This window comes from Chenopodium album, chromosome 27 (assembly GCF_948465745.1).
Source record: "Chenopodium album chromosome 27, dcCheAlbu1.1, whole genome shotgun sequence".
Lineage (NCBI taxonomy): Eukaryota > Viridiplantae > Streptophyta > Magnoliopsida > Caryophyllales > Amaranthaceae > Chenopodium > Chenopodium album.
In genome coordinates this window covers 2322770-2350759 of record NC_137860.1, presented here as the reverse complement: position 1 = coordinate 2350759, position 27990 = coordinate 2322770, and the positions used below count along the sequence as shown (strand labels likewise).

Here is a 27990-nt window from a genome sequence, read left to right as displayed (position 1 = left end):
ATATTCAAGGCAAAGAGAATAGTGTACTTTCTACCCAAGTCAACCTTCAGAAGCCATCACAAGACAACTCAGTGACCATCGAAGACACAGAAAGGACCCAGCAAGCTATTGCAAGCCAGAATATTGAAAACACCCATGTCTCATCGACTTTCCCCAATCAAATTAATGATTCCCCCGGACAAAACCTTGTGTGTGGGACAAACCATGGAGCAACCTTACATGGTAATAATGAACCCCCTGATTCACATATTAGAGATCAGGATAGAGTCTTGGATGCCACCAATCTCGAATCCACCGGATTTGGTAATGATGATGGGATTTCCCAATGAAGTCAATCGTTTATTGCGATTAATATGTCAAGCTTATGTGTCAACTCTTCCCTCTATCCCAGTTTCTATGGAAGATTCATATCCTAATTTAGCCCCGGATACCTTACCAATTACTTGCTTGGTGTGGAATGTTCAAGGTGCGGGAGATCGTAATTTTATTACTATTTTGAAGGATCTTGTTAGAGTCAATCAGCCGGATGTTCTCGTTCTAGTTGAAACCCATATGGGTGGTGCGCAAGCTGAGAAAATTGCTAGCATTGTTGGATACTCTGGACACTCAAGGGTTGATGCAGTGGGTTTTAGCGGTGGCATTTGGGTTTATTGGGGACCTGACAATGTAAAGGTAGACCCTATCAATAAGCACAAGCAATATATCACAATGAATGTGACTCGAGTGGGGGGAACTCCATGGTATTTCACAGCAGTGTACGCAAGCCCGGATCCTACCCAAAGACTCAGTTTATGGCAGGAATTGAAAGACTTTGCACACACCCATGATAAGCCATGGCTCATTGCAGGGGACTTTAATGATACGAGATTCCCTTCGGAGCGCAACTCGTCCTGCAGAGAAACTACTAGGCGCTCTAGACTATTCAATGATTGGGTAGAGGATATGGACTTGATAGAACTCGAATTCATGGGAGCATCACACACATGGAGCAGGGGAAACAGAGAAGAGACAAGAAGAAGTGCGCGTCTCGATAGGGCGTTGTGTAATGATCAGTGGGCCTTGATGTTTCATCAAGCCAAAGTTAAGCACCTCCCAGCTGTACACTCGGACCACTGTCCGATTTTTATTTCTCCAAATGGCTTCGTTCCTTTCCAAGCTTTACATTGTCCATTCCGTTTTCAAGCCACTTGGATGACGCATGAACATTTCAAGGAGTTCGTGACTGAGAAATGGGATTCAAATGGACCACTGATGTCTTCACTCTCGAAACTTTCTGGTGATTTGCAATGTTGGAATCGTGATGTTTTTGGCAATGTGTTTAAGCAAAAGCGAACACTTTTGGCTAGAATAGCGGGTGTACAGAGAAAACTTGCGGAGAAAACAGATAGAGGTCTGATTAAACTTGAAGCTCGATTGCGTAAGGACCTTGATGAGGTACTTGACCGTGAAGAGATCATATGGTACCAAAAGTCTCGATTGGACTGGCTGAAAAATGGAGATAGAAACACCATGTTTTTTCATCTAAGTACTATCATTTGGAGGTGGAAAAACAAAATTGGTGCGATCAAAAATGATAATGATGAGTGGATTAGAGACAAGCTGGAAATACAGGACCACATTGTGCAATATTTTTCGAAGTTATTTACTGAAGAAGAAGGACCTGCTGTCTTTGATGTCCCTCAAGACATTTTCCCTGAGCTTTCCCCAGAGCATTGGAGTATGTTGGTGAAACCGTACACTACTGTCGAAATAGAGGAAGTGATAAAAGAAATAGGGGCTTTAAAAGCCCCGGGGCCAGATGGATTTCAGGCTCTCTTTTATCAAAAAAATTGGGAAATTGTGAAAAGCACAGTGTATCGCACCATTATGCCTATTCTAGAAGGAAAAGGTATCCCGGAGCATCTTAATGATACCCTCATTACTTTGATCCCAAAGATTGAAAACCCGGAGTTAGCCTCTCAATTCCGTCCAATTGGGCTTTGTAATGTGGCCTACAAGGTGGTTACTAAGGTTATTGTAAACCATCTCAAGTCAGTCCTTCCTATTTTGATCTCAAATACGCAGGCTAGTTTTGTCCCGGGGCGGCAAATTACTGATAACATTGTTATCGTACAAGAAGTAATCCATACTATGAAAAGAAAGCAGGGAAAAAAAGGGTATATGGCCATTAAAATAGACTTTGAAAAAGCCTATGATAGGTTGCGATGGTCATTCATTAGAGACACCTTGGTCCAAATGAATATCCCTATTACGATGATTGAAGTCATTATGGAATGCATCTCTTCGGCTTCGCTCCAAGTGCTTTGGAATGGTGAACCCTCTAGGAGCTTTAAACCAAGTAGAGGCATCCGACAAGGTGATCCACTTTCGCCTTATCTCTTTGTGATGTGTATGGAACGATTTTATCAAGTAATTGAAGAGTCGATCATTAATAAACAGTGGAAACCGATCTATGCAAGTAGAGATGGCCCTGCGCTTTCTAACCTATTTTTTGCCGATGATATAATCTTATTTGCCGAAGCAAGTGTGGAACAGGCTAAGGTTGTTCACTGCTGCCTGGAACGGTTTTGTAGGGCCTCGGGACAGAAGGTTAGTCTAGCCAAGTCTACGGTTTACTTCTCAGCAAACGTGGATGAAGACTCTCAAAGGATGATTAGTGATGAGCTCCGAATGCAAGCCACCCCTGATCTCGGTATGTATCTTGGTATGCCAACCCTTACTAGTCGGGTTACTAAAGATATGTTCAATCATCTATGTGAGAAAATAGACAGACGCCTATCGGGTTGGAAGACGAAATATTTATCGTTGGCAGGACGTATTACCCTTGCAAAATCTACCCTGTCGACCATGGCTTTTTATTCGATGCAATCCGCTAAAATTCCTAGATCAATTTGTGAGGAAATTGATAAAAAGGCGAGAAGATTTATATGGGGTGGCGATGAAGATAAAAAGAAAACTCATCTTATCTCTTGGGAGGTCTTGCAACGACCATTTGAAAAAGGGGGCGTGGGTATTTTCTCAGCCAAACAAGCCAATGCTGCCTTTCTCACGAAACTTGGTTGGCGAATTCTGTCGGAACCCACTGCTCTATGGTCGAGGGTGTTGAGGGCCAAATATTGCAAAGGACGATGCGATCTCGATATGTTCGAACCTAAGGCGGACATGTCTAATGTGTAGAGCGGCATTACAGAGAACGCTAAGACTCTCAATGCTGGTACAAAAGTTGCAATTGGTAATGGCGAGAGAACTTTGTTCTGGGACCATAAATGGGCCACTGATGTGCCGTTGAGTGACTTGGCTTTGCTTCCAATTCCAATGGAATTAGCAGGTGCGACCGTAGGGGAAATGTGGGAAAAAGATGTGGGTTGGAGGTGGAATGTTTTTTCCCCGTACCTCGATCAAAATGCTTTGAAAAAAATTCAGAATTATGAGGTTAGACCCGACCCTTCGATTGGTGACTTAGTGTATTGGAAGGATGGAATCAAGGGGAAATTCTCGATTAAATCGGCCATTTGTATCATGAAGCACCACACTGAAGTATTGGATGATGATTGTTGGGATATTATATGGCATGCCCCGGTTCAACAACGAATTCGAGCTTTTCTATGGGTGGCATGCCATGATAGAGTTTTAGGCAACCTCAACCTGTTTAGAAGACGTATGACGGACTCTCCTAAGTGTTATATTTGTGGAGCAGTAGAGGAGAGCACACTCCACATTATTCGTGACTGTGCTGCAGCGAGAGTAATATGGAGAAAAGTGGTGGATGATTCGATAATGCACAGGTTCTTTCAGAGAGACTTGAAGGAGTGGATTATGGAGAATGCCAAAGAGGATACAATTGAAGGTAAGGATTCGTGGCCTACCTTTTTTGGAGTTGCTGTTTGGTGGATATGGCGGTGGAGAAACTACTTTGTGTACAATCGAAGGGATGAATTACCTATAGACTTTGGAGCTTTCCTACAGGTAAGATGTGATGAAGCACGAAGAGCCATATGGGATGAGATCGATGGTCCAAGCGCAAGGAAGAGATACAAAGTACCAGCTAATATTACTTGGCATGCGCCTCCTTATGGCTGGTATGTTTTAAATTGTGATGGAGCGGCAAAGGGGTGTCCTGGCCCAGCTGGAGGGGGAGGTATCATAAGAGACTATTCTGGTCAGCTCATTAAAGTATTCGCAGCTAACTTTGGCTACAGCACAGCCTTCAGGGCTGAAGTTCTTGCTCTTGTTCGAGGTCTGGAAATTGCCAAAAGTCTTCAAATTGACAAGATTGAGATACAGATGGATAACCTAGCCTGCATTCAAGCACTCCAAAAGCAGCAGGTAGCTTATGGGGAAAATATTCATGACCTACGGCAATGCCTTGAGCTAATTAATGATGATAGATGGCAAGTGACAGTGGCTCATGTTTATCGTGAAGGCAATAGAGCGGCGGATTGGTTGGCCAACCGCGGAGTTGTTCTAGACTCTCAATTAGCTTTCTTCAATAATTCTCCGGCGGAGTTTAGTCGTATTTTAGATGAGGATATTAGGGGTGTGGCCTTGCCACGCTTCATTCCTCCGTAGGTTACTTCTCTGTTTTTCTTAGGCTACTTGTGTGCTTGTGTTTTTCTTTCTTTGTTGTTTGCTCTTTTCTTTAAATGTTTACCATTCTCTTTTGGATCAAAAAAAAAAAAAAATAGTGTAATCTCAATTACCACTAGACCAAAAGCCAATTAGTAGTATTACTCACTTGTTGTAGCTACATAAATTAAGAAAAAGTGAAAATGGGGAAAATACATATAGTTACTTTTGAGTTAAGCGCAAATACAACTCCTAAACTATTGTATTTATACATATTTGATCTCTCAACTCTCAAATGCTCACTAGTCCCTCATTCATCCAACTTGGTATTTTCTAACCAAATAGTTTTGAGGGTTAATTCTAGTGAACAATAGTTTAGGGACTTAGTGCTTAGTCATTAATAGTTTAGGGACCTTAATTAATTTTTTTTTGGATGGTTTTAGGTAGTGTGGGGAATGGAGCCGTAGATTAGAGTGTTTTTTTTGGTGATGTAGGGGATGGTTATGGGTGGTGCAAACCTTTTTTTTTCTGAGGTGTTTCCGACGGTTTTAGCCGATGAAAATTATATTGCATTTTCAATGGTTTTAAAGCCCATTAGAAATTTCTGACGTTTTTAAAATCCACCGAAGATGTGATTTTCGACGGGTTTTTCATCGTTAAAATCCAATTTTTCAACACACATTTTTTCCAACAACCACTTTCCGACGAAAACCCACTGGAATGATTTTTATGTGATTTTCGACGACTTTAGCCATCGAAAATAGCCTTTTCCCTGTAATGTATTCAATCTGGGCATTATCTTACTGCGCGCGTTTTGTTCGGTTAATTCGTCGAATATTAGAATAAATTGTGATATTAGGATAAAATGTTTTTTTAAAAAATAGTTTAGATTTAAATCACTATGTGCAAGAAGTGTCTAGAATCGAACCCATGACTAGTGCATAAGTGGAACTTAAACGAGTATTTCAACCAACTTAGCTATAAATTCTTTTTTTTTTTTAACATAAAGAGAAGACGTACTAAGCTATAAATTCTAAGTGAACAATGACATACAAATGTTCATTTTTATATATAATCTTGGGGCGAGCTAGGCATGGGCCGTGCCGGCTAGTGGGCGGCACAAGCCCTGCACGAGATTGGCCCAACACGACACGGCAAAGTGACCGATCAGTACGTGGGCCGTGCCGTGCCTTGAACACGATTTCGAAAATCCAGCACAAGCACGACACGAACCCGCGGGCGGCACGGTAGATTGGCTCGCCGGCACGGCACGCTAGGCAAAGCCCGACAAGGCCATAAAAATAACATAAACAATAATAAAGAACTATAATAAGAAAAACATAAATTAATAAAAAGGACAAAACTAATATAATGATAAAGAAGCATAAACATAAACATAAACTAATATAATGATAAAGAAGTATATCCATTTTAAAAGTTGTTCCAAAAAAATATATATTGATTTTTAAAAAAAAAATTATGGGCACGATGCACGGCACGACAGGCACGTGGGCCGTGCTGTGCCATGGGCTGGGGTGTGCCAAATGGTGGTCTGGCACGCCAAGATGCAGGCACGGCACGAGCAACCACCAGGCACGGCCCAGGGCGGCCCGGCACTGCACGTTGCCCACCGCCTAATTCAAAATAATAAAGAGTTGGGAGTTGGGCCACGAGGGCCGCACCTCCACCAGCCCCGCTACCCCTAAATATTTATAGAGCAGTAGTGCGTCAGTTTTCAAAATTATTTTTGGAACATAATCTAATATAATATTATATATAAATAAAGTAGGCATTTTTGGAGAGCATTCGGCACGCCACATAGGAAAAGGTATTATTTTGACCAATGAAATTTTAGATTAATAATTGTTAGAATTAAAAAATTCACTCGCCACTTAAGAAAAAGTGACAAATAAGATTTAAGAATTTTGCCGTAAAAATAACGAATAGTGAAAAATTAAAATATAAATTATTTAAAAAACTAATAATTATCTTTTTTACATATATGGATGTAAATCTTTGATCGTAAATATCTTTAATCTCCCTAGCAAATATTATAAAAATTAGATACTTATAATGTACTCATCGAAACGAATAAAACTAAATCTCATATCACTATGTTTTTCCTTACATATAGAGAGAAATTTAGAAGATTCCCCCTAATTTTTTTAATAGTTAAAAGATTCTAGATGAGACTAACATTTTTGAAACAGAACAAGTATATAAAAAAACGCATTTGCAAAGGACTTATTTTAACCAATAAATAAAATGATTTGCCATATATTTTTTTAAAAAATTAAATTGTCACTTAAGCAAAAGTCAAAGAATGAGGTTTGAGATTTTAAATTCAAGCGCCGCGTAAAATAAATAAACCTACGAAAGATAACTTTAGTGTTAAAATTAAAAAAAAAAATTATCTTATAATATTAGTAATTTTATCCAAATATGCAATGAATGATCTTCATATAAAAAAAATCTTAAATTAATAAAAAGATTTACTAGAACAGTGCATCGCACGGGTTTATATCTAGTTAGTACGATTTCAGTCCTATAATCCCAGAAAAGCCATTCACAATTGCAACAACTACTTAATATGAAACTAGTATGAGATAGGAGAGATGATTTGAGAGAGGAAGAGATTAACTATCGTTGTATAAAATATATAGATGAACAACTCCATGTTTTTCACAAGTTTTCACACCTAACCAACATGCAACAACACCAACACGGCAACACTATCACTTTTTCTTTAGTTACACTATCACTTTTTCTTTAGTTTGAAAGGCCTATTTCGGTTCAAATTACGATTTTCGATTTTTGGAAGGCCAAAACCCAAACTGAATAGGAAAAAAACCAAACCAAATTGTTAATTCGGTTTGGTTTGGTTTTCAGTTTTTATCCAGATCACTTTCAACCCTAATATTAATGATATTGACGGAAAAAAATTGATCAGATTTTAAAAAAAATTACGCCTTTTACCCCTCCAACCGCTAAATATGTAGTAATAAGTATTATAAATAGATATGATATCATGCATAAAAAATTACCAGTGTCGTCTCATATATTTTCGGGGTTCGAAGCAAAAACTTAAATAAGGGCCCGACCCTAAGCTACAAAGTGTATCTTATACGTAATTTAGCAATAAAATATTTTACCCTTATTATTGGATAATTAAAAAAAATAAATTGACGGGCATCATGCGCATGGTGCACCCGGGTGCACCAACCATACATTATATACAAATTTAATGTAACACCCCAATAATTCTCTCTTTAAACCTGTGAGGACCCTGAACAATATTCAAGAGAATTACTGGCGTGCTACCGCCACGTGTTCAAACGTTAAGGCTTTATCAGAAAATAGCAGCGGAAAAACTAAATCAGTTATAAATAAGTTTCAAAACCAACGAATGAAACCAAAAGTCATACAACTTGGAACCATTAAGGCCCTTATTCAAAACCCAATAAAAGTAGTAAGTGATTAAATTCAGTGTTCAAATAAATTCAAACCCAAAAGAAATAGTGTCGAATAAAATCAAATTAAAATAAATTCAAACTTGCAAAAGAAATAAAATGCAAACAACCAACTCTCTACTCAAGATCCCACAACCCTGATGAATGCTGCATGTGTAAGAACCTGTGATAATTCTGCTCCCCAATATTACAAGTGTAAAAATTGGATCGTCACAGGGTTATTGAAAGGCGAAGGCCATGACCAAAGAAAGACACACAAAGCACGCAATCAGCAAAGCTGAGTACATATAAGCTGCAAAATAAATTAAGAAATCCATAACATGCTACCAATAATCAATCATCATGCATCATTAAATTATAGACTCAACTATTTATATTGCTAAGACTCCATTAATTAATAATAGGTAAATCATTATTTTTATTCATTGGATTACGCAATAGACAAGGTTGTCCAACCCATGCTCCATTTGGAACATCAATAAAAGAAAAACCCCATGCCTCCTTTCGGAAACATCAATAAACATCCAACGACCACGGGCGCGACTCCGTGACCGTAGTTAGTATGAGATCTCACCTAACTCCTAGTTTTGAAAAATATTTGAAATAAGAGACTCGTAGATCAGACGGCCTCGAGAAAAGTACACGGCTAATACCCCATGTACCCCAACCCCTGATTGTCATTACTCCAGAAGTGCACCAATCCAGAGTTTTATTGCTCATCCATCTTGCACTTTACGTGATTTACAGGTTTAGACTTGGTGATGACTCATATGCATAACAACACAATCAATCCAATATCAATTCAATCAAGTAAAACAACTTTTCAATTTCAATTCTTGATTTAGTGGCAAGCAACATTTATTATTTATTCCTTTACTACCTCGGTGTATAAACACCTTGAGTGCATAAGGCACCCCAAAACCTCAACCTCGTCTTAGAAGACTTAAATTCTTCCTTTACTCATCCTGCTTGCATAATCATGAATGAGTAATACATTAATCATTACACCAATCATATACCTTTGCCTCTAAGCGCATCTTGCATAATTAGAGCACAAATAATACTTGCAATATAAAATAGTGCATGTCATACGAAATTCACAATGTATAACCAAACAATTTAACTCAGTCATCCCTATACATGATACTAAGTTCTCGATCCGTCGTCCTTAAACATGCACCTAAAAGAAAGGTTTCGTAACTTGTACGTACCTTGAGCAAACGAATTAGTATGCCACTTTACTAACTAGAAATCACCTTCAATAAACTCCTCTCCTAAGCCAAATAATAACATCTCAATCAATACCCAATCAATCAAATTTACAGCAATACTAACTTACTTTAAAACCTTCAAAATCCAAATCAAACAACACTTTAAAACCTTCCCTTTTGTTAAACTTAAAGGCTTATATATAGTTCTTTAAATTTTTTTCGTAAAAACCTTAAAATACACTCTTATACATGAAATTACAGCAAGTTCAAAGTCTAATAAAAATCTAAAAATTATATAAAAACCCCTAAAAATCTCCCTTTTAATAGGTAATCACACCCTTTTATTAAAATCACAATTATACTACTTTAAATAAAATTCCAGCATTTTAAACTAATCGAAAACCACTTCAAAACTTCATCAAAACACATCTTTATACTTGAGTTATCCATAGAAAAATTAAATTATCTCTTACCCTTTAAACTCAAGGATAAAATTTAAAAAAACTTCGTTAAAAACCAAAAACTGCCCGAAAATCATATTTAGAGGCTGAATTTGGCCACGAGAGGGTGGTGTTCACTACCAAAGGTAGTGAGTCTTTCTTAAAACGTTGTTTCCACATGGAAAACACTACTTTTTTGTCAAAATCGGATGAGTTTAGAACCTGATCGGGATTAATATTAACGAACGGAAATCTAAAAATTAAAACACGAATCTATGTGTTCAAAATAATCAGGAATTAAGTTAAACTAATCAGTAGTTATAATCACCAAAATTTCAAAACATCATTACTATAAAATCCCTAAATCAATTGTTCATAAAAACACTAAAATCATGATTTTCAATAAATTGAAACCCTAGGTTTATAATTCATAAAATATGAAATTTATAACATAAATATAATCTAAAATTTATAATCTTTATACCATTAAAATATAATTTGATACTAAAAATATAATCTTTATACTAAAATCAAAACCCAAAACAATTAAATTAACATTAAGCAAAATAATGAAACAAAGGAGGATGAAAATAAGACTAACCTTTTTGTGTGGGAAATTTTTGGAGATTCATGGGGTATTTATAGGAGAGAATTATTGTAGGGTAAAAAGAAAGATTGGGCCTCATAAAAATAATGGGTCGATTAAGTAAACAAATGGGTTAGGCTTGTGTGATTGGACATAAATTGTAGAATAAAGGTGCATAAAATAATTTGTTCAAATAATTTTCGACCCAGATTAATAATTTGAAACTTTTGAAATTAAATTATGAAAAATAACAAATAAATATAATAAATAAAATAAATTTTCATTTATAAAATATTTAAAAATACGGGGGATTACATTTAAACCTACACACCCTTGTAGCCGTTGTAGGTGACTCTTCCTGCACCTCTTTCTATCACAATAATAACGTTGAGTCATAGACCACTATCAGGTATGGGGTCGTTGGGCCCATACCAAGGGCAAAAATGTAATTTCACGTATTATTTATCTATGTTGTAAAAATGTAGTCTCTCTAACTCTCAATAACAATATACAAATTAAGAATAGCAGTATACAAACCAAGAATAACAGTACACAAACAAATAATAACAATATAGAAATTAATAATGAGCCACCAACAAACAAGTACCGTCGTCAATTTCGATCGAACTCAACGATTTCCAACATAGAACTCACTGGTTTTTATGGCTAGAGCCATAAGTTTGTGTCTCTCGATTTTGGGTTATGTTTTATTGGGTGGTTTCCGGTGATTTTTAACGGAGGTAGTTGCGTGTTTTTGGATTTCGACCAAGGTAGTAGCTCCTGGGGTGGGTTTCTTGCTGTAGGATGTGAAGGTGTGGTGGGCAGAGGTTTGGCCGGCAATGGGAGCTATCCATGAAGGTAGGGAAAGGGTTTAAGGAGGAAGCAGATTAAGAGGAAAGGGAAAAAAAAGGGGGGAAAAAAGGGAAAAGGAAAAAAATAATAATAATTATATTGTGGTATTGGGTAGTATTACCCATACCTATTTTTTTATTTTTTATTTTTTATTTTTTATTCTAGAGAGGCTGAGCCAAGAACAAGAAAACAGCAAAAACAACCAACAAAAATAAAAAACAAACACCTACGGAGGCACTAAGCGTGGCAAGGCCACACCTCGAACATCCTCCCCTAAAATACTAGACAAGCCTACAGGAATAACATTAAGAATATCAAAATCAGTGTCTTGAGTGACTCCGCGGTTGGCCAACCAATCCGCCGCGCGATTACCCTCTCTAAAGACATGAATAATTCGAACTTCCCAACTATCATCCTTTAGCATGTTGATGCATCGAGATAGCTCATGAACACTCTCCCCTGGAGGCGCCTTCCCCTGTCTCAGCAGTTGCACGGAAGCCAAATTGTCCAGCTGAACTTCCAAATGCGTGATCTGGAGATTTTTTGCTAGCTCAAGACCACGAGTTAACGCTAAAACCTCTGCTCTAAATGATGTACATCTCCCAAACTTAGCAGAAAAACCAGAAATGTAGCTACCTTCATGATTTCGGATTAGCGCACCACCCCCAGCTAGCCCCGGGTTTCCTTTGGCAGCACCATCACTATTTAAGGCATACCAGCCATGAGGAGGGGAGTGCCAAGAGATAAATTTCTGTTTCTTCCCCTGCTTTGGACCATCTGCAGTAGCTTGATTTTGCAAGCTACTAAATGTTTCATCCACCCGAATTCGAATGAAAGCACGAATATCAACTGGAATCTCATCACTTCGATTGAAGACATGACAATTTATCCATCTCCACACCCACCAAACTACAATGCCAAAGAGCGTTGGCCATCCCTGATCATCCTCCTGGCCTGAATCTTTCAGATTTCGAGTGAGCCAATCCTTGAGAGAGCAATTGTAAAAATTATACAACAGGCCTGGGGTTAGAACTATGCGCCACACCTGCTTAGCAGCTGGACAGTCACGAAGTATATGGAGTGTACTCTCCTCTTCATGGCCACAAATATGACACTTCGGATCTTCAGTAAGGTTCCTCCTAAAGCGATTCAAATTACCAAGCAAACGATCATGACACGCCAACCATAAAAATGCACGGATGCGCTGCTGAAGTGGAGATGTCCAGATTAAATTCCAGCACTCCTCATCGAGAAAATCAGTCTCATGACGCATGATGCTTAGCACTGACTTGATAGTGAATCGACCTTGAGAACCATCCTTCCAATAAATCAAGTCCCCAATGCTAGGATCAGCACGAACTTCATGGTGTTGGATTAACTTAAGGGTGTCAGCATCCAAGAAGGGAGCGAAAATATTCCACCTCCAGCCTTGATTCGGTTCCCACATTTCTTCCACAGTAGCTCCAGCAAGTTCTTCAGGAATTGGAGCAACAGCAAGATCGCTTAGTGGTGTGTCTGAAGCCCATAGGTGATCCCAGAATAGAGTTTGAGAGCCATTCCCTATAGCTGTACGTATACCTTTGCCCAAAAACTTGGCATTTTCAGTGATGCCAGCCCATACATTTGACATGCCTTGCTTTGGTTCAAACATGTCGATGTCGCAGCGACCTTTACAGTACTTGGCTCTAAGTACACGAGACCAAAGAGCATGAGGTTCGGAAACCACCCTCCATCCAAGCTTCGTCAAGAAGGCAGCATTAGCCTGTTTAGCCGAAGTTATCCCTAAGCCACCCAACTCTTTAGGTCGTTGGAGAAGCTCCCAAGAGAGCAAATGAATTTTTTTTGTTTCATCATTGCCACCCCAAATAAACCTCCTGATTTTTTTGTCAATTTCTTCACAAGCAGAACGAGGTATCTTGGCTGACTGCATTGAATAGAAAGACATGGTAGAGAGTGTGGATTTTACCAATGTAGCACGGCCAGCAAGTGAAAGATATTTCGACTTCCAACCACATAGACGTCAGTTAATCTTTTCACAAAGATGACTAAATGTTGCCTTAGTTACCCTACTAGTGAGAGTATGCATACCAAGATACATGCCCAAATCCATAGTCACCTCCATCCCCAAAGCCGCTCCAATCCTTTCTTGATCTGAAATTGCAACATTCTTCGAGAAGAAAACTCTAGACTTAGCTAGGCTCACCTTTTGTCCCGAAGCCTCACAAAAACGTGCAAGACAATTTTTAACAAGTTCAGCTTGATTTAAACTAGCTTCCGCAAACAACACAATGTCATCAGCAAAGAACAAATTTGATAAAATAGGACCATCCCGACTCGCCCGTATAGGCTTCCATAAATCATTCGCAATCGCCTCTTCAATGACTTGATAGAGTCGCTCCATGCACATGACAAACAAGTAGGGTGAAAGAGGATCACCTTGACGAACCCCCCGACTAGGCTTGAACGGTTGAGAAGGTTCTCCATTCCACAAGACACGAAGGGAAGCAGTTGTAACACACTCCATAATGAGATCAACCATGGTAATCGGCAAATTCATTGAGACAAGGGTATCTCGAATAAATGTCCAACGAAGCCTATCATAAGCCTTCTCAAAGTCTATTTTTATAGCCATGAAACCCTTAGCACCTTGTTTTCTTCTCATAGTATGAAGGACTTCTTGCATGATGACAATATTATCCGTGATTTGACGACCCGGCACAAAGCTTGCTTGGGTGTTCGAAATCAAATTTGGTAATACCGCCTTAAGTCGATTCACAATCACCTTTGTTACAATTTTGTAAGCAACGTTACAAAGACCAATTGGTCGAAACTGAGAAGCAAACTCAGGTTGTTCTACTTTCGGGAGGAGGGCAATGAATGTCTCATTAAAATCTGGTGGAATACCTTTTCCATCCAAAATGGGAATAAGTGTTCTATAAACTGTAGGAGCCACCAAATCCCAATTCTTCTGATAGAAGAGAGCTTGAAACCCATCCGGACCGGGGGCTTTGAGAGCTCCCATTTCTTTAATTACTTCATCAATCTCCACCTTTGAGTAAGCTCTTGTAAGAGTGCGCCAATCATGACTTAAGAGCTCTGGAAATATATCTTCAGGAAGGTCATAACAGTCCGGTCCCCCCTCATCAGTGAAGAGAGTTTTGAAATAGTCCACCACTAAACTTTGAATATCCCCTTTGTCATGTAACCAAAAACCATCAGCATTTTTTAGAGCCACTACTTTATTTTTCCACTGTCTAACAATTGTGCTCAAATGGAAAAAAGTAGTATTTCTATCACCATTTTTAATCCATTCCACACGAGATTTTTGGTACCACAACAACTCTTCACGATCAAGAACAATGTCAAGTTCCTTACGTAATTTTGCTTCCAATTTCAAGAGTCCCCTGTCAACCTTCGATGCAAGTGATTTCTGGATGCCACCAATTCTAGCAATGAGAGATCTTTTCTGCTTAAAAATATTCCAAAATACATCCCTATTCCATTCTTGAAGATTGGTAGAAAGTTTATGTAAAGAAGGCATGAGAGGACCATCTGAATCCCACTTGGCAGCAACAAACTCACGAAAATTTTCGTGGGTTAACCAAGTGGCCTGAAATCTGAACGGCCGATGCAGAGCTTGAAGAGGAGTGAAGCCATTGGGGGAAATAAAAAGGGGACTATGATCCGAATGAATAGTTGTAAGATGTTTCATAGCTGCTTTTTCAAAACGCATAGCCCAACTTTCATTGCATAAAGCCCTGTCTAACCTCCCACTTTGCCTGGTCTCGGGAGTTAGACCTCTTGCCCAAGTGTGAGAAGCACCCGAAAATTCAACCTCGAGCAAATCCATATCTTCAACCCAAGCATTGAAACGGGCTGACCTTCGATCTGTCTCATGACACGAAGTATTTCTCTCGGAGGGAAAACGAGTATCATTAAAGTCCCCTGCTATTAACCAAGGGAGATTATGAGATAAAGCAAAGTTCTTCAATTCATCCCACAATTCATGTCTTTGACTCGGGTCAGGGCTAGCGTAGACCGAAGTAAAATACCACGGCATGGCACCTACCCTCGAAAAATGCAAAGTAATATACTGTTTGTGATGAGAAATCGGAGTGACTGTGACAATTTCAGGTTTCCAATAAACCCAAATACCACCACTAAACCCCACAGCATCAACCCTTGTGTGTCCTGAATACCCCAGCATTGAGGCAATTTTTGTTGCTTGTTCCCCTCCCATATGAGTCTCAACAAGAGTTAAGAGGTTGGTTAGCACGCACCAAATCTTTAACAGATGAAATAAAATTTCTACTTCCCGCACCTTGAACGTTCCACACCAAACACGTGATTGGTAAAGAGTCCGGAGCTAAATTAGGTATACAATCTTCCATAGAAACAGGGGTAAAGTTTAAAGAAGACATATAAGCTTGACAGATTAAACGCAAAAGACGTTTAAACTCACTGGGAATTTGCATTGTTGCCACCAACTCCGGAGGATCCGAGATTGGGGGTAGCATAGACTCCAATTGCATCTCCATGATGTGAATCAGGGGGTTCATGGTCACAAGATAAATCTGGTCCAACGATTGTCCTACACAAAGAGTCTTCTCCGGGGGAATCAAGAGAGGAATCAAAGGGGGTGTTCGAGACATGAGAGACAGTCAGGGGTACTTCAAAAACTGCTTCGAATTGCCTGTGAGTTGCTTGGTAAATCGAGTTCTGAACTTGGTAAGATGCTTCTTGGATGGCTTCCTGGTTGGCTTGAATGCTGAATTCTGAGTTCTCCTTTCCTTGCGTGGTTATAGGCTTGGGTGGAAAAAATTCCAGTTGTGCATTAGAGTCAATTTCCTGAAGGGGCTTGGAGGGATTTTCAGAGGGAATATTCTTATTTTTATTTTTGTCAATAAAATTCTTTTGTGGAATCTTTTTTGATTTATGCTGACTAGGAGTAGAAGATATATTTTTCTCCTTAGTAGCATGCTGAGAATTTATCTTTGGTAACACAAATTGTGTAAAATCACCTAAATTGGTTGTACCAAAACAAGTTCCATCATTATCCTTGATGATATTCGAAATATCCTCAACTTCCATATCTTGCTCCTTATTTTGCTCCACCAAATCTTCTTCCTGGTTATTCAGCACGGCAAATCTGGAGCCAACTCCTTGATTCACGTTCGAATTATTGACTCGAATATTATTCCTTTTTCAACCCCTGCCTGCTTCACCGCCTTGTCTGGCTTCTCGGCCACCACAGCACCACCAGGATTAGCCTTAGGTATCTCAGTTGCAGCCCTATCAACACGCGGATTTTTCTTCCTTCCTGGTTTTTTAACCAACATCCAAGAACCGAAGTCCTTTGTTTCCTCTGGTTTATGTCCATGACTATGCAAAGGGTTGTCATGAACTACCATGCTGCTCTGACCATTAACTTCACTAATTGGCACACAATCATCTTCAACATGACCCAATTTTCCACACTTAAAACACACCATCTTGATGCCTTCGTATTGCACTCTCCAAATCCGGCCCTTCAACCAAAACTTAGACAGTAAAGGTTTAGAAATATCAATTTCCACACTGAGTCTTGTGAATTGACCACGTTCTGCTTGTGCAGTGGTTTTGTCAACACGTAACACCTTTCCAATTTTTGATCCAATTTTATTTAAAAAATTGATATCAAAGTATTCTACTGGCATATTTGGGATTCTAATCCAAGCAGTCAAGACTTTAATTGGAGTTTCATCCGGAACAAAGTTGGGAACCCATTTCCGAATAGTTAAATAGTTATCATCAATAAGCCAAGGACCCTGTGTGAGCACGTAGTTATAATCAGCTTGGTTGGTGAATCTAGCAATGTAAAAATTACATCCAATGTCAGTCAAGGTTAAATCCCCTCTGATATTCCATTTCTTCTTCAAACGGCGCATAAGTCCCATATACCCCATTTTTCCGCTAAACATCCTGATGATTAACGAAGTTTTCCATGGTCTCCGCAGTCTAGCTTTCTCTTCTTTAGATAACTTAATGACAGGACAGCGTTCATCATTAAGTATCTCCTCTGGGATGTCTTCATCATCATCAGAAATGATACCTTCATCCTCCTCGTAGTGGGTAATACTAACTCTACGGAGTATTTTATAATTTTTCCGGTTTAAAATTACATGTAAAATGTTCATTGTTATATATATAAATATTTATTTTGTATCAATAAATATTCCATATATGGATTGGGGTAATATATTAGGGGTAATAAAAGTCAAATTTGAAAAAACACAATAATCAATCAATAAACCTATACTAAAGGCAAATCTCAAATGACACATGTCATTTTGTGATATAATATTTTCCCGCCTAATTTTACTTCCCAAAATCTTCTTTTTAGTGCGGTTATTACTAAATCTTACCATAACTTAAATTATCATTTTCAAGGATAAGTACATACCCGATATTTCATTGCCTATTTCATTAACTATTAATAACAATAAATTTCCTTTTTATATTACAACAAATCAAAAGTTGGAAAAACATTCAATAATTTATAAAATTTCTACTAATCAACAAATAAGGAAAATGTATAAACTATAATCAATTTTTTAAAAAAATATTGTACATAATAATTTCTTATAAAATTAATGTTAGTACTATAAATTTATAGGCAAGATATATTTATGTGTAAATAGGGGTGGTGCAATAAAAAATTTAGGTACTTAAAAGGTGGTTTAGTTAAAAAAAAAAAACATAAAAGGTGGTTTTTCAAAAAAGTTGGACAAAAAAGGTGGTTTATACCAATTTTACCTTAAAGATATTATTAGACAAAGTTGATGAGGAAAAAAAATCAAGTATGTTAATTATTTCGTATTATGAAAGGAAGGGAGTAGTATTTAGAGCTATTATTTTCATTTTTTATTATATAAACAAATAAATGGCCATACAATAACTTTTTATGATTTTATCATATTGCCTAAAAATCTATGGATGTTTCTTTTATAATATTATTTAATCAAGTTTTCCTCAACCTTTCACGCCACCTAGCATCTCTCATAAAATACTTTAACGTCTTAATGGAAGATATAATTCATTGTGCGTGATTGAACAAATCCATATACAGTCTGTCTTGCCCTCTTAAATTTAATGAATATAATTGATTTTTAATATGATCAAGAGAATGTGTTCGAATAATGCCCTAAATTATTGTTAATTTGAAAATAATTATTTCATTTTTAATATGATCAAGAGAATGTGTTTTGGATAACGCTAATACGCTATGACTTATTGTTAATTATTTTGAATATTACTCCGTATATTATTTTTATATGAGGTTTGAACTATATATAAACTAAAACTAAAAAAATCAGCAAAAATTATAGACATAAGGGTAAAATAATACCACAAACTAAACACCTCTCTATCCAAGTTAGTTATTTCTGAGTTTGATATGAATTTATAATCTAAAGAATATACTAGTAGCTAGCTAGATGATAAGAATTCCAATTCATATCTTGTTGGTCTAGAGTTCAACGTACCTTGTTTCAAATACGTGCATATACTTTCTTAGCAACGCTTTGTCGTTTTTAAGAACGTGACACTACGTTAGATTATTAGTCAATCGCCATGCCATAAGTCATCTTCTTAGAGGAGGGAGTTTATGAATTTTTTCAAGCTAGCCGCAACAAACCCTATCACTTAGGACTTTAGGAGTGTACATGTTGTGTATTGCGTCTTTGTGTGTTATTCTCATGGTCCTCCCTAGACCTAGGCGTTGATTATACTTGGCTCTCCAAAATAAATTTATTGAGACCCTAATTACTACCATCCAAAAATAGTGTGCGCCCCTACCCTATAAATCAATATTGTGCCAAAATAATCATACAATAAATTCCGCTATTTTTGAAGTATTATATTATATATGTATGCATTATTCGATCACTTATTAGGTCAAATTATTCCCTGTATAAATGTATTCCATTTCATTTAATTTGAAATATTTGAGATCTCGTGAGTTTTATTTTAATATATAATTTTAAAACATTTTTGTGCGTAATTGAAGATGTTGTATAAGAACATACAATATCGATACCATAGTGAGTATGTAATAAATTTGTAGGCTAGCTATTGTATGGCGGTATGGACTACGACGGAGACAAAGAGGAAACATTGTATCGTTACAACATATATATTGACCAAATTGTAAGAAAAGTAAGAATAGAATGAATGTTGTCTACATTGAGAATTGACATGGAATATAAATAAATTAAACTCTGCGCAACACATATATTATTCTTTGACCATTTGTACCTGCATATTGTTGTTGCTGTATGTTGTTGATACTGCTATCATCAGTCCTATGTTCACAAGACTAGCTAACAAGTTGCAAACCAAATAAAGTACACCAAACATTATTCTTTAGAAATTATTATACGGCTAATTAGTTGGAGAATTTACACGTGTTATACTGTTTAAGCATTAAGCCTAGCTAGCTAGCTTGCAGATCATGAATAAGCCTAGCCTTAATTATGAGATAGAGGGTTTTTTCTTATAAGAGTTGTAATGGTTAATGCATGTTGTAGACGGGATTCAATTTGAGCCTTGATTTACTCTATAATTTTGCTAGGACCTATTCTTATTGACTGAACTGAGCTGAGCTGAACTGAACTTATTAGAGCTGAACTGAAATGAACATTTTATAAGAGAAGGAAAATAAGAGCTGAATTGAATTGAATTAAACTGAACTTATTAGAGCTTAACTGAATTGAACCGAACTGAAAATAATCGCATGAGAACAGGCCCTATTCAATTCAAAGCGGATTTGCAATTAACTTGGTAAAAATAATATCAATCATACAATCTATGCAAGTTTGTTCTATATAATTTGAAATTAATAGTTACATATACCTTTTTTTTTTAAAAAAAAAAAAAATTAAGACTGGAAAAATACATGTATGTAAGTATGTTGTATATGAAATAAATATTTGGATTTTTTTAAATTTAATTATTTACAACATTCTCAAAATGATGAAGAATTCAAGAAATCTCTATCCTATAAGAGAGCTCATGACTCACTAGTTAGTGTTCAAGATACGGAATTTCCTAAAAGCCATAAAATAAGTGAAAAAAAGCATTGACAGAATTAATTCACTGTCTATTTAAAACTAAAACATTTAAATAAAAGGAGATGATAATTATGATGAATATATTGCTTATAGTATTTATCCATTCTTAACAAATATAAGCACCAAAAATCAATGCATAATTTATTTATTTTATTTCTTTTTTTCTTCTAAAACCCCTTAAACCATTCGTTCTTGTAAATCTTATCCGAAAAAAAATCTTACAATTGTTGCATGTAAACGTACTCCGTATTATATTTTTCTATTAATCTATTAACTATTACTAAAACAAAACTTGCTGACGTCATAAAGGGACACAAGTCACTTTTTTATTAAAAATTTTCCCGCCTAAACTATTTTAGACATCATCCTTTTTTTCTCTTTGTTTTTATTTTTATTTTATTTATTTTTATTTATTTATTCTTATCTCATATATTCCTTTTTTTTTTTTGAGGACTATTCCAAACTAAATAAATATAATACTTCTTTCAAAATTAATTAATGAGATTATGATTACACTTTTTTGAATATAAAATTGGACAATTATTTACAAATAATAGCTACTTAATCCGGGCGATGCACGGGGACTAAACTAGTAGCATCTAAAATTAATTATATAAAAGTATTCACCTATTCTAATATTCTATATTCCATACTTGAAAAAATAAAATACAATGACAATAGAAAAAAGAGATATAAACATGGAATGCACTCCCTTTCTGATTCCATGAATGTTTTACAATAATTTAGAAGGTAGTTTGCTTACATATAGATATTTTTTCTATGATGTGTGTTGTTTTCTTCTCATACTGTTTTTTATAAGTGTACTAGTACTAGTACTTCATTAAGCAAATTACTATGCATCCTTTATCTTATATTACATGTTCTAAGAAAATTACTTGCATATAATTTGTCTTCAAGTACATACTATACAAGTTCGATATTCTAAATCAAACTCGGCTAATAAACAAGATCATTTGAATTAAATCAATTATATTATTCAGGCTATTGTACTGCTTCATTAGTTAGTTCATATTATGATAATTAATAATAACATTAATCAAATCAATGTTCAACTAATTTAATTTGAATTAGGTTAGTTGTCATTTAATTTGATGAGTGAGGTCGGGTCAGGTTTTGAAAAACATAATTGTCGATAATATTACTTATACATGTTTGTGTTAAGTAATATTTATGATTCATTTTCATGATGTGTAGACGAAATGCTCCTCTTGGTACACCCTTCTTCAAAGAGAAATTGGATTGCAAAAAAGTAAAAAATCAATACAATTAATACCAACCCAACCAACAGACTTTTTATCAACTCCTATCAAACACTTCCAACTCTTTAATTAATTCAATCACACTAACACAACAACATCCCCCACGTTATACAGTAGTATATATATATTCGATACACCAAGCTTCATTTCGCCTTCATTTCCCACTTTTTAATCCTCAAACTTCACGTACTAATAAACGTACGTACTTACATTATATATTATTACCAATTTCACATACAAAAAAAATAACAATACAATACAATGGCCAAGACCATATGCCACCATATTTGGTACCTCTCCTTCTTCTTTTTCTTCTTCTTCTTAGGACGACTTTTTGTCGTAGCCGGTGGTAAGGTACCGGCCGTGATAGTATTCGGAGACTCCTCGGTCGACACGGGGAACAACAATGGGATAAAAACATTGCTTAAGAGCAACTTTGCCCCGTATGGTCGGGACTTCGATGGCGGTCGACCCACGGGTCGATTCTCAAACGGGCGGGTGCCCGTGGATTTCTTCTCCGAATACTATGGACTCAAGAAAACGGTTCCAGCCTACTTGGATCCGAATTACAATATATCGGATTTTGCTACTGGAGTCAATTTTGCTTCTGCTGGTACCGGGTATGATAGTACCACTTCTTCTGTGCTAGTAAGTACTATTACTATTATTATTACTATTATTACTATTAATCCTTTCTTTCATATCATCAAAATTTTTATTTTTATTTTTATTTTGTACAATTTTTATATTATCTCTGTTAAACAGTAGTTGCAACTTTAGAGTATTATTTGTGAGATATAAAATATTCTAAAGTTTTAACTAGTATTTAACGAAGGTAGTAAAAAAATCCTTCTGTTATACGGTATATATTTAACTATCGTAAGATTACTACGAAGTGTACGTACCTGCGTATTTTTATAATTATAAGGCTTAAAAATATCGTATCTAGGTACAATAACTTAAACGTTCAGTCAGTATATTACTTGATCCTACGTATATATATGGATTAAAATTGTAGAATGATACAAATATGGAATGAGGTTATGAGAAAATTCAGATGAAATGATGATTGATGAAATGATAATAAATAAATAAAAAGTCAAAAGTACAAAATAATAAATAATAAATAATGTTAGTAAAATATCTCTATTTTTTTATTTATGTTAGCAATTATTTATTCTGATTCATAAACTTACAAGTAATTTACACCATATTAAATGTTGTAATAATATGGACTTTTGTATTTGGGGTCCCCCCGAGTTTTCTCGTGGGTAAATTGTACGGCTATTTTGTATTTAACGGATAGTTTTAGTGATTATGTGATCTTCTTTACTTCTACGTTCTTTGTAGGTTTAAAAGTATATGCATGAATAAAATGATTTATGACCATAACCTATATGAGTAATATATATAGCCAATATGAGTAGTTGAAACATCTATTTTCGGCCGACTTATAATTTAAAGCCGAAAGTTGCATAATTTAAAAGTATGGTGTATATTATTCTCTCTGTCCGTTTTTATTTTTCTTCTTATTTGGAAGCTTTTAAGAGAAAAAAAAGAAGCATGAAGAACAAATAAATACATAGGGAGTAAGCATCACCAACAACACCTATTATTCTATCTCACTTCACAACTTTAGGAATCAATAAATGAATTACCTCTTAAAGTATGTTTTAATTTTTATTTGGTGATGAATCATACATACAAAGTAGTATACTTTTGGTGATAGATTATATGAAAGTGTTGATCAAAAAATTGTAAAGGAATGTGTGTAATTTGCGTTGTTTAGAAATTAAAATTAAGTACTTTATAGCTACGTTAAGTGCATGTACACATATTAAAGTAAGGCACTCCATATTATTACATGCAACTACGAGATCAATAAAAGAAAAGAGATTTTATCACTTTACAAGGCCAGAAGAGCTATTCCTTATATTTTTTGTTGTATTGAATATAATTTTGAAATGAAACCTCTATGATCCTGAAAACCCAATAAGTTGGTGCGAAAATGATAGAAAAAAAAATTCTTAATTAAGAATCTACTCTCAAACAAAAAGAGTGTGGCCGTGAATTGCGTACAATATAATTTATGTTTTAACATTTCTATGTTATAAAAAATTTATTGGATTAAATTGTAGGTAGGTTTGTTTTTTTTTTTCTTTTTTACTGGTTTTTACAAGTGTTGTGGACCCATTTCGAAGGTTCCAACAAATTATTTGAAGTTATTGGCATCTAACGTTCACCTATCTATCACCGCTTATAGTCATAAGACTAATAACTCAACTTGGAGTATACATAAAAACTTACCCTGCCAAATATTAGAGTTCCCAAATGTCACTAACTTAATTTACTTTATCTTGTTTCTCATTAAATTGTTTGCCTTTTGTTACAACAAATTTATTGGGTGTGCATTCTTTCCTACCTTTTGACTTTATTTTTCGTGATTTAGTATACTTTTTCATCTTGTAATCCTACAACTTTTTTGTGTATTGATTAATTGTTATCACGGAGTACTAAAATTGGATTGATGACCTTTTTTATTGTTGTAAAAAAAAGTGAAAACTTCCCTATGTAGCATTGGTGAATAATTTCTACGTACACGTGATGTGCAAAATGTAGTTGGATTCATGTAAGGACGACAATGATTTGTTATTACCCTTTAATTTGTTAACTACGTGACTGTCAGGCAATTACTAAATTTGTGATCCGATGAAGTGAAACAATTGACTCATCGTGTTTAGCTTACTTAATGCAAACTTGTTCTCATTACAGAATGTGATACCATTGTCGAAGGAAGTTGATTATTACAAGGAGTACCAAGAAAAATTACGAAGCTATCTTGGGGTGCAAAAGGCAAATGAGATCATATCCGAGGCAGTGTACCTAACAAGCATGGGAACAAACGACTTCCTAGAGAATTACTACTTACTACCCACGACGAGGTTGTGCTACACAACAGTTCAAGCGTTTGAGGATCACCTAATAGACCTCGCGAAGCAATTTGTGGGGGAGATTTATAATCTTGGTGCTCGAAAGATCTCAATGGCCGGCATTCCTCCCATGGGTTGCTTGCCACTAGAGAGAACCACAAATTTTATGGCAATAGAAGAATGCAACGAAGAGTACAACAATGTGGCCGTTGAATTTAATGTTAAAATGAACAACTTGGTAAACCAACTCAACAAGGAATTGCCTGGAATACAAGTTGTTTTTTCTAACCCTTATAAGATCCTTTACCAAATGATTAAAAGGCCTACAATATTTGGTAAGATTACTTTTAGCTAGGGTTTTAATTCTTTATTACATTTTAATTAGAATTCTTTATGATTATTTAATTAATTTTGTTTAGCCTACTTATTTTTGATGGGGTTCTTTTCCTACTTTTGGATGCGTATAAATGACCTTGTTAGGATTAGATTTTAATGATTTTTCGAGTAGGTATAGTTTAGTTGAGGTGTTAATAGTGTTTTTATGACATTGCACTCAAAGAAATATGAAATAATAATTAAAAAAAGGCTATATAGGGCCAATTTTCTTTTATGGGGAGACAATTGACAATAATGTCTAAGTGGGTGGATTGAATTGTCAAATGAAATATGTCCCCTAAGTAATATAAAAAAATATCTTATCATTTTCAAAATATTAATTACGTTCTATTATTTCAATTAGAATTTTGGGTAGTCTTATAACGAAATTTATACAGAATAAAAGTCAAATCCAGGCCTAAAAAAGGAAAGACAAAAAAAATGAACTTCAATTCTTATGGAAAAGAGTGATGACTAGTAAGTATTATACACTCTTACGTAGTATTTTGTATCGGTATATTGTTAAATGTTAACTAATCTTATCTATTCTTTTTTTTTTCCCTATAAACATCCTCTATTAGATTAGAATTCCCTAAAAGACCCCTTCAAATATTTAAAATATCGGCAAATCAGATGATACTAAATCCACGAATGGAACTGAAAAAGTTGTCAAATCGGGTAGATTTAGTTATTATCATTCTTACTAGTACAAGTAGCTATTGCTAGAGTGATTGCTTTCAAAAATGCTCATTAATATAATGATTTTGAAATGTATGATAGCATTTGTTGTGGTGAATTTTAAAAGGGTAGTTGATTGACAAAATGAGTGTTGATTAAATGACAGGAATGGATGAGACATCTAAAGCATGCTGTGGCACTGGATTGGTGGAGATGAGTTATCTTTGTGTTCTAGATAGTTCATACTCCTGCTCTAATGCTGACAAATATATTTTCTGGGATTCTTTCCACCCAACTGAGAAAGCTAACCAAGTTATGGCTCAACATCTCTTCAAGACTGTTTTGTACAGATTTCTTTGATGTCCTATTCTCCTATACTTATATTTTTTTTCCGATTTGAAAGTCACAAGGGCATTACAAATTGCATATGGTCTGGGGGAGGGGATTTGATGAATGTGTGATCTATCGATTTTAAAGGCTAAATTGGTTGTTGTTATGTATTTTTAATTTATAGATTGAATCTTCTGATTTATACGGAGATTCAATTATTTATTTTTCCTATTTTGGGGAGGGGAGAGGGGCAAATGGAATTTATAGTGTCCATTTTGTTATAAATTATAGTTTTATTTGATTTTCAATATGTAATAATTTCGGTATAGATGTTACTCATTGTACATCATTAATAAAACAATACAAAGTATTTTTATGTATTTATAAAAGTATATTTTGGATACATACTTAATGATATTATAAGATTTTATAGTAAGCTTGTAAAGTTAATTGTAGGGATGAAAGTAAAGGGGATCGCACAAGAGCCTAAGGAACAAATATGGCCCGGTGAGAGCTAGCTCATACATACCCTAGTGTGTGGGGGCTAGTTAGGTGGCATTCACTTAATGTGTTACTCCCCAATCCTAATACATGTCATCAAATTAAATGATACTTTGTATTATATATTTTACAAATTATTATACGACAAATTGTAGAGATGAGATGTAAGCTAAGGGAATCCCGACCCACAAATGATAAAATGAAGAAGATTTGAACCCATCTCTAGAAGAACCATTATGCATAGTAAAAGAGGTTAAAAAAATGTTGACCTCCAAACTTAGTCAAATTAAACAAGTAATCTCTAATAAAGTCAGTATTTTTGATATTTTAAGTTATGGAGAAACTCGAACGGAATGACAATAATAATAACTTTGGAAAAAAAAAAAAATTCAAACTTTTTAAAAATGAGATTTGAATTTATGACTTTAAAAACTTAAACTAATTTAAAATAACGACACTAATATGAAATATAGGTAAGAAATAAATAGATAGAGAAAGTAAAACATTAAATTGTTGAAAACCCCTCATTGTGAGGGAACAAGAAGTCCTAATACTTTAGAAGAAATGATGGTGTACAATTACGAATTATTATAAAGTGTAACATCCACATATATACATCCATCTATCACTAACAAATGACCAACATTTGCGATCATATAATAAATACCGAATATTGAATAATCGGATTTTGAAAAACACAGCCTCTAATCGTTCTTGTATTATTATTGTACACCGTAGGTTTTCAATGACAAAGAAAAATGTGTGAAGCGTCCTTTAGTTTTTGGCACCCCACATAATTAGATGTGTGCAAATACAGGTGATGATTAACGTGTCATTCTCAAATGTGTAGTTGAGAACTATACAATTAAAGGTACAACCACTCTACAAATTGGAGGTTTCTTTTATAAATTAAAGGTGGTAGTTTGTACTACCATCTTTAATACTACGAAGTATTTCTTTGTGATAATTTATCTAAGTTAGATCAATTCAGATTGAAATAATAATTTATATATGTCCCTTTCATATATAAGGATAGCTTTATGAAGAAAGCAAAGCAAGAAGTTAAATGATTGGCAATGTATAGAAGAAATGTTAGTTATAGGCTATAAGTGATAGCACAGCAAAGTGGTTAGGTTTATTTGAAAACAAATTAAGAAAATGGAAAAAAGAAAAACATTTTTCCACTACATTTGACTTTTGTGGTTAAGCTCTACAGCAACTTCTGTGGATGGCTTGCCATATCGTGTGGTCAGCTAACACACGAGTAACCCCTTACCGACCGAGTAATCCTTAACTGAGTAATCCCTGACCAAGTAACTCCTGATCAATCGATTCCCCTGACTGGTCGGATAACCCCTGATCGAGTGAGGACCTGTTCTGATTGATTGAATTGAGCTGAATTGAATATTTTATGAGAGAAAGAAATATAAAACTGAACTGAAAATAGTCTGAAGAGAACAGGCCCTGAGTAACCCCTAGCCAAATAACCCCAAACTTTCTTTAAAAAAAAAAATATGAGTTTGTAAGCTCTAATACTATTATTTTTTTGAGTTTTTATTCATCTAATTTTAACTTATTTGAATCTATTTTATCTTAAGTTACCTGAACTTACTTGAATTTATTGAAACTTATTAAATTATTGTGACTGTAATTTAAGCTTG

The 27990-nt window shown here is 35.3% G+C and overlaps 1 protein-coding gene across 1 annotated transcript; it reads left to right on the top strand.

The window, feature by feature from the left end:
- The first annotated feature begins 21557 nt into the window (after positions 1–21557).
- On the top strand, positions 21558–26050 carry LOC145621022 (GDSL esterase/lipase At2g42990-like). Its single transcript, XM_081675760.1, has 3 exons — positions 21558–22163; positions 24288–24780; positions 25665–26050. The coding sequence occupies exons 1-3, from the start codon at positions 21777–21779 to the stop codon at positions 25856–25858; spliced, it is 1074 nt and encodes a 357-aa protein (XP_081531886.1). The 5' UTR covers positions 21558–21776; the 3' UTR covers positions 25859–26050.
- Positions 26051–27990: the final 1940 nt, after the last annotated feature.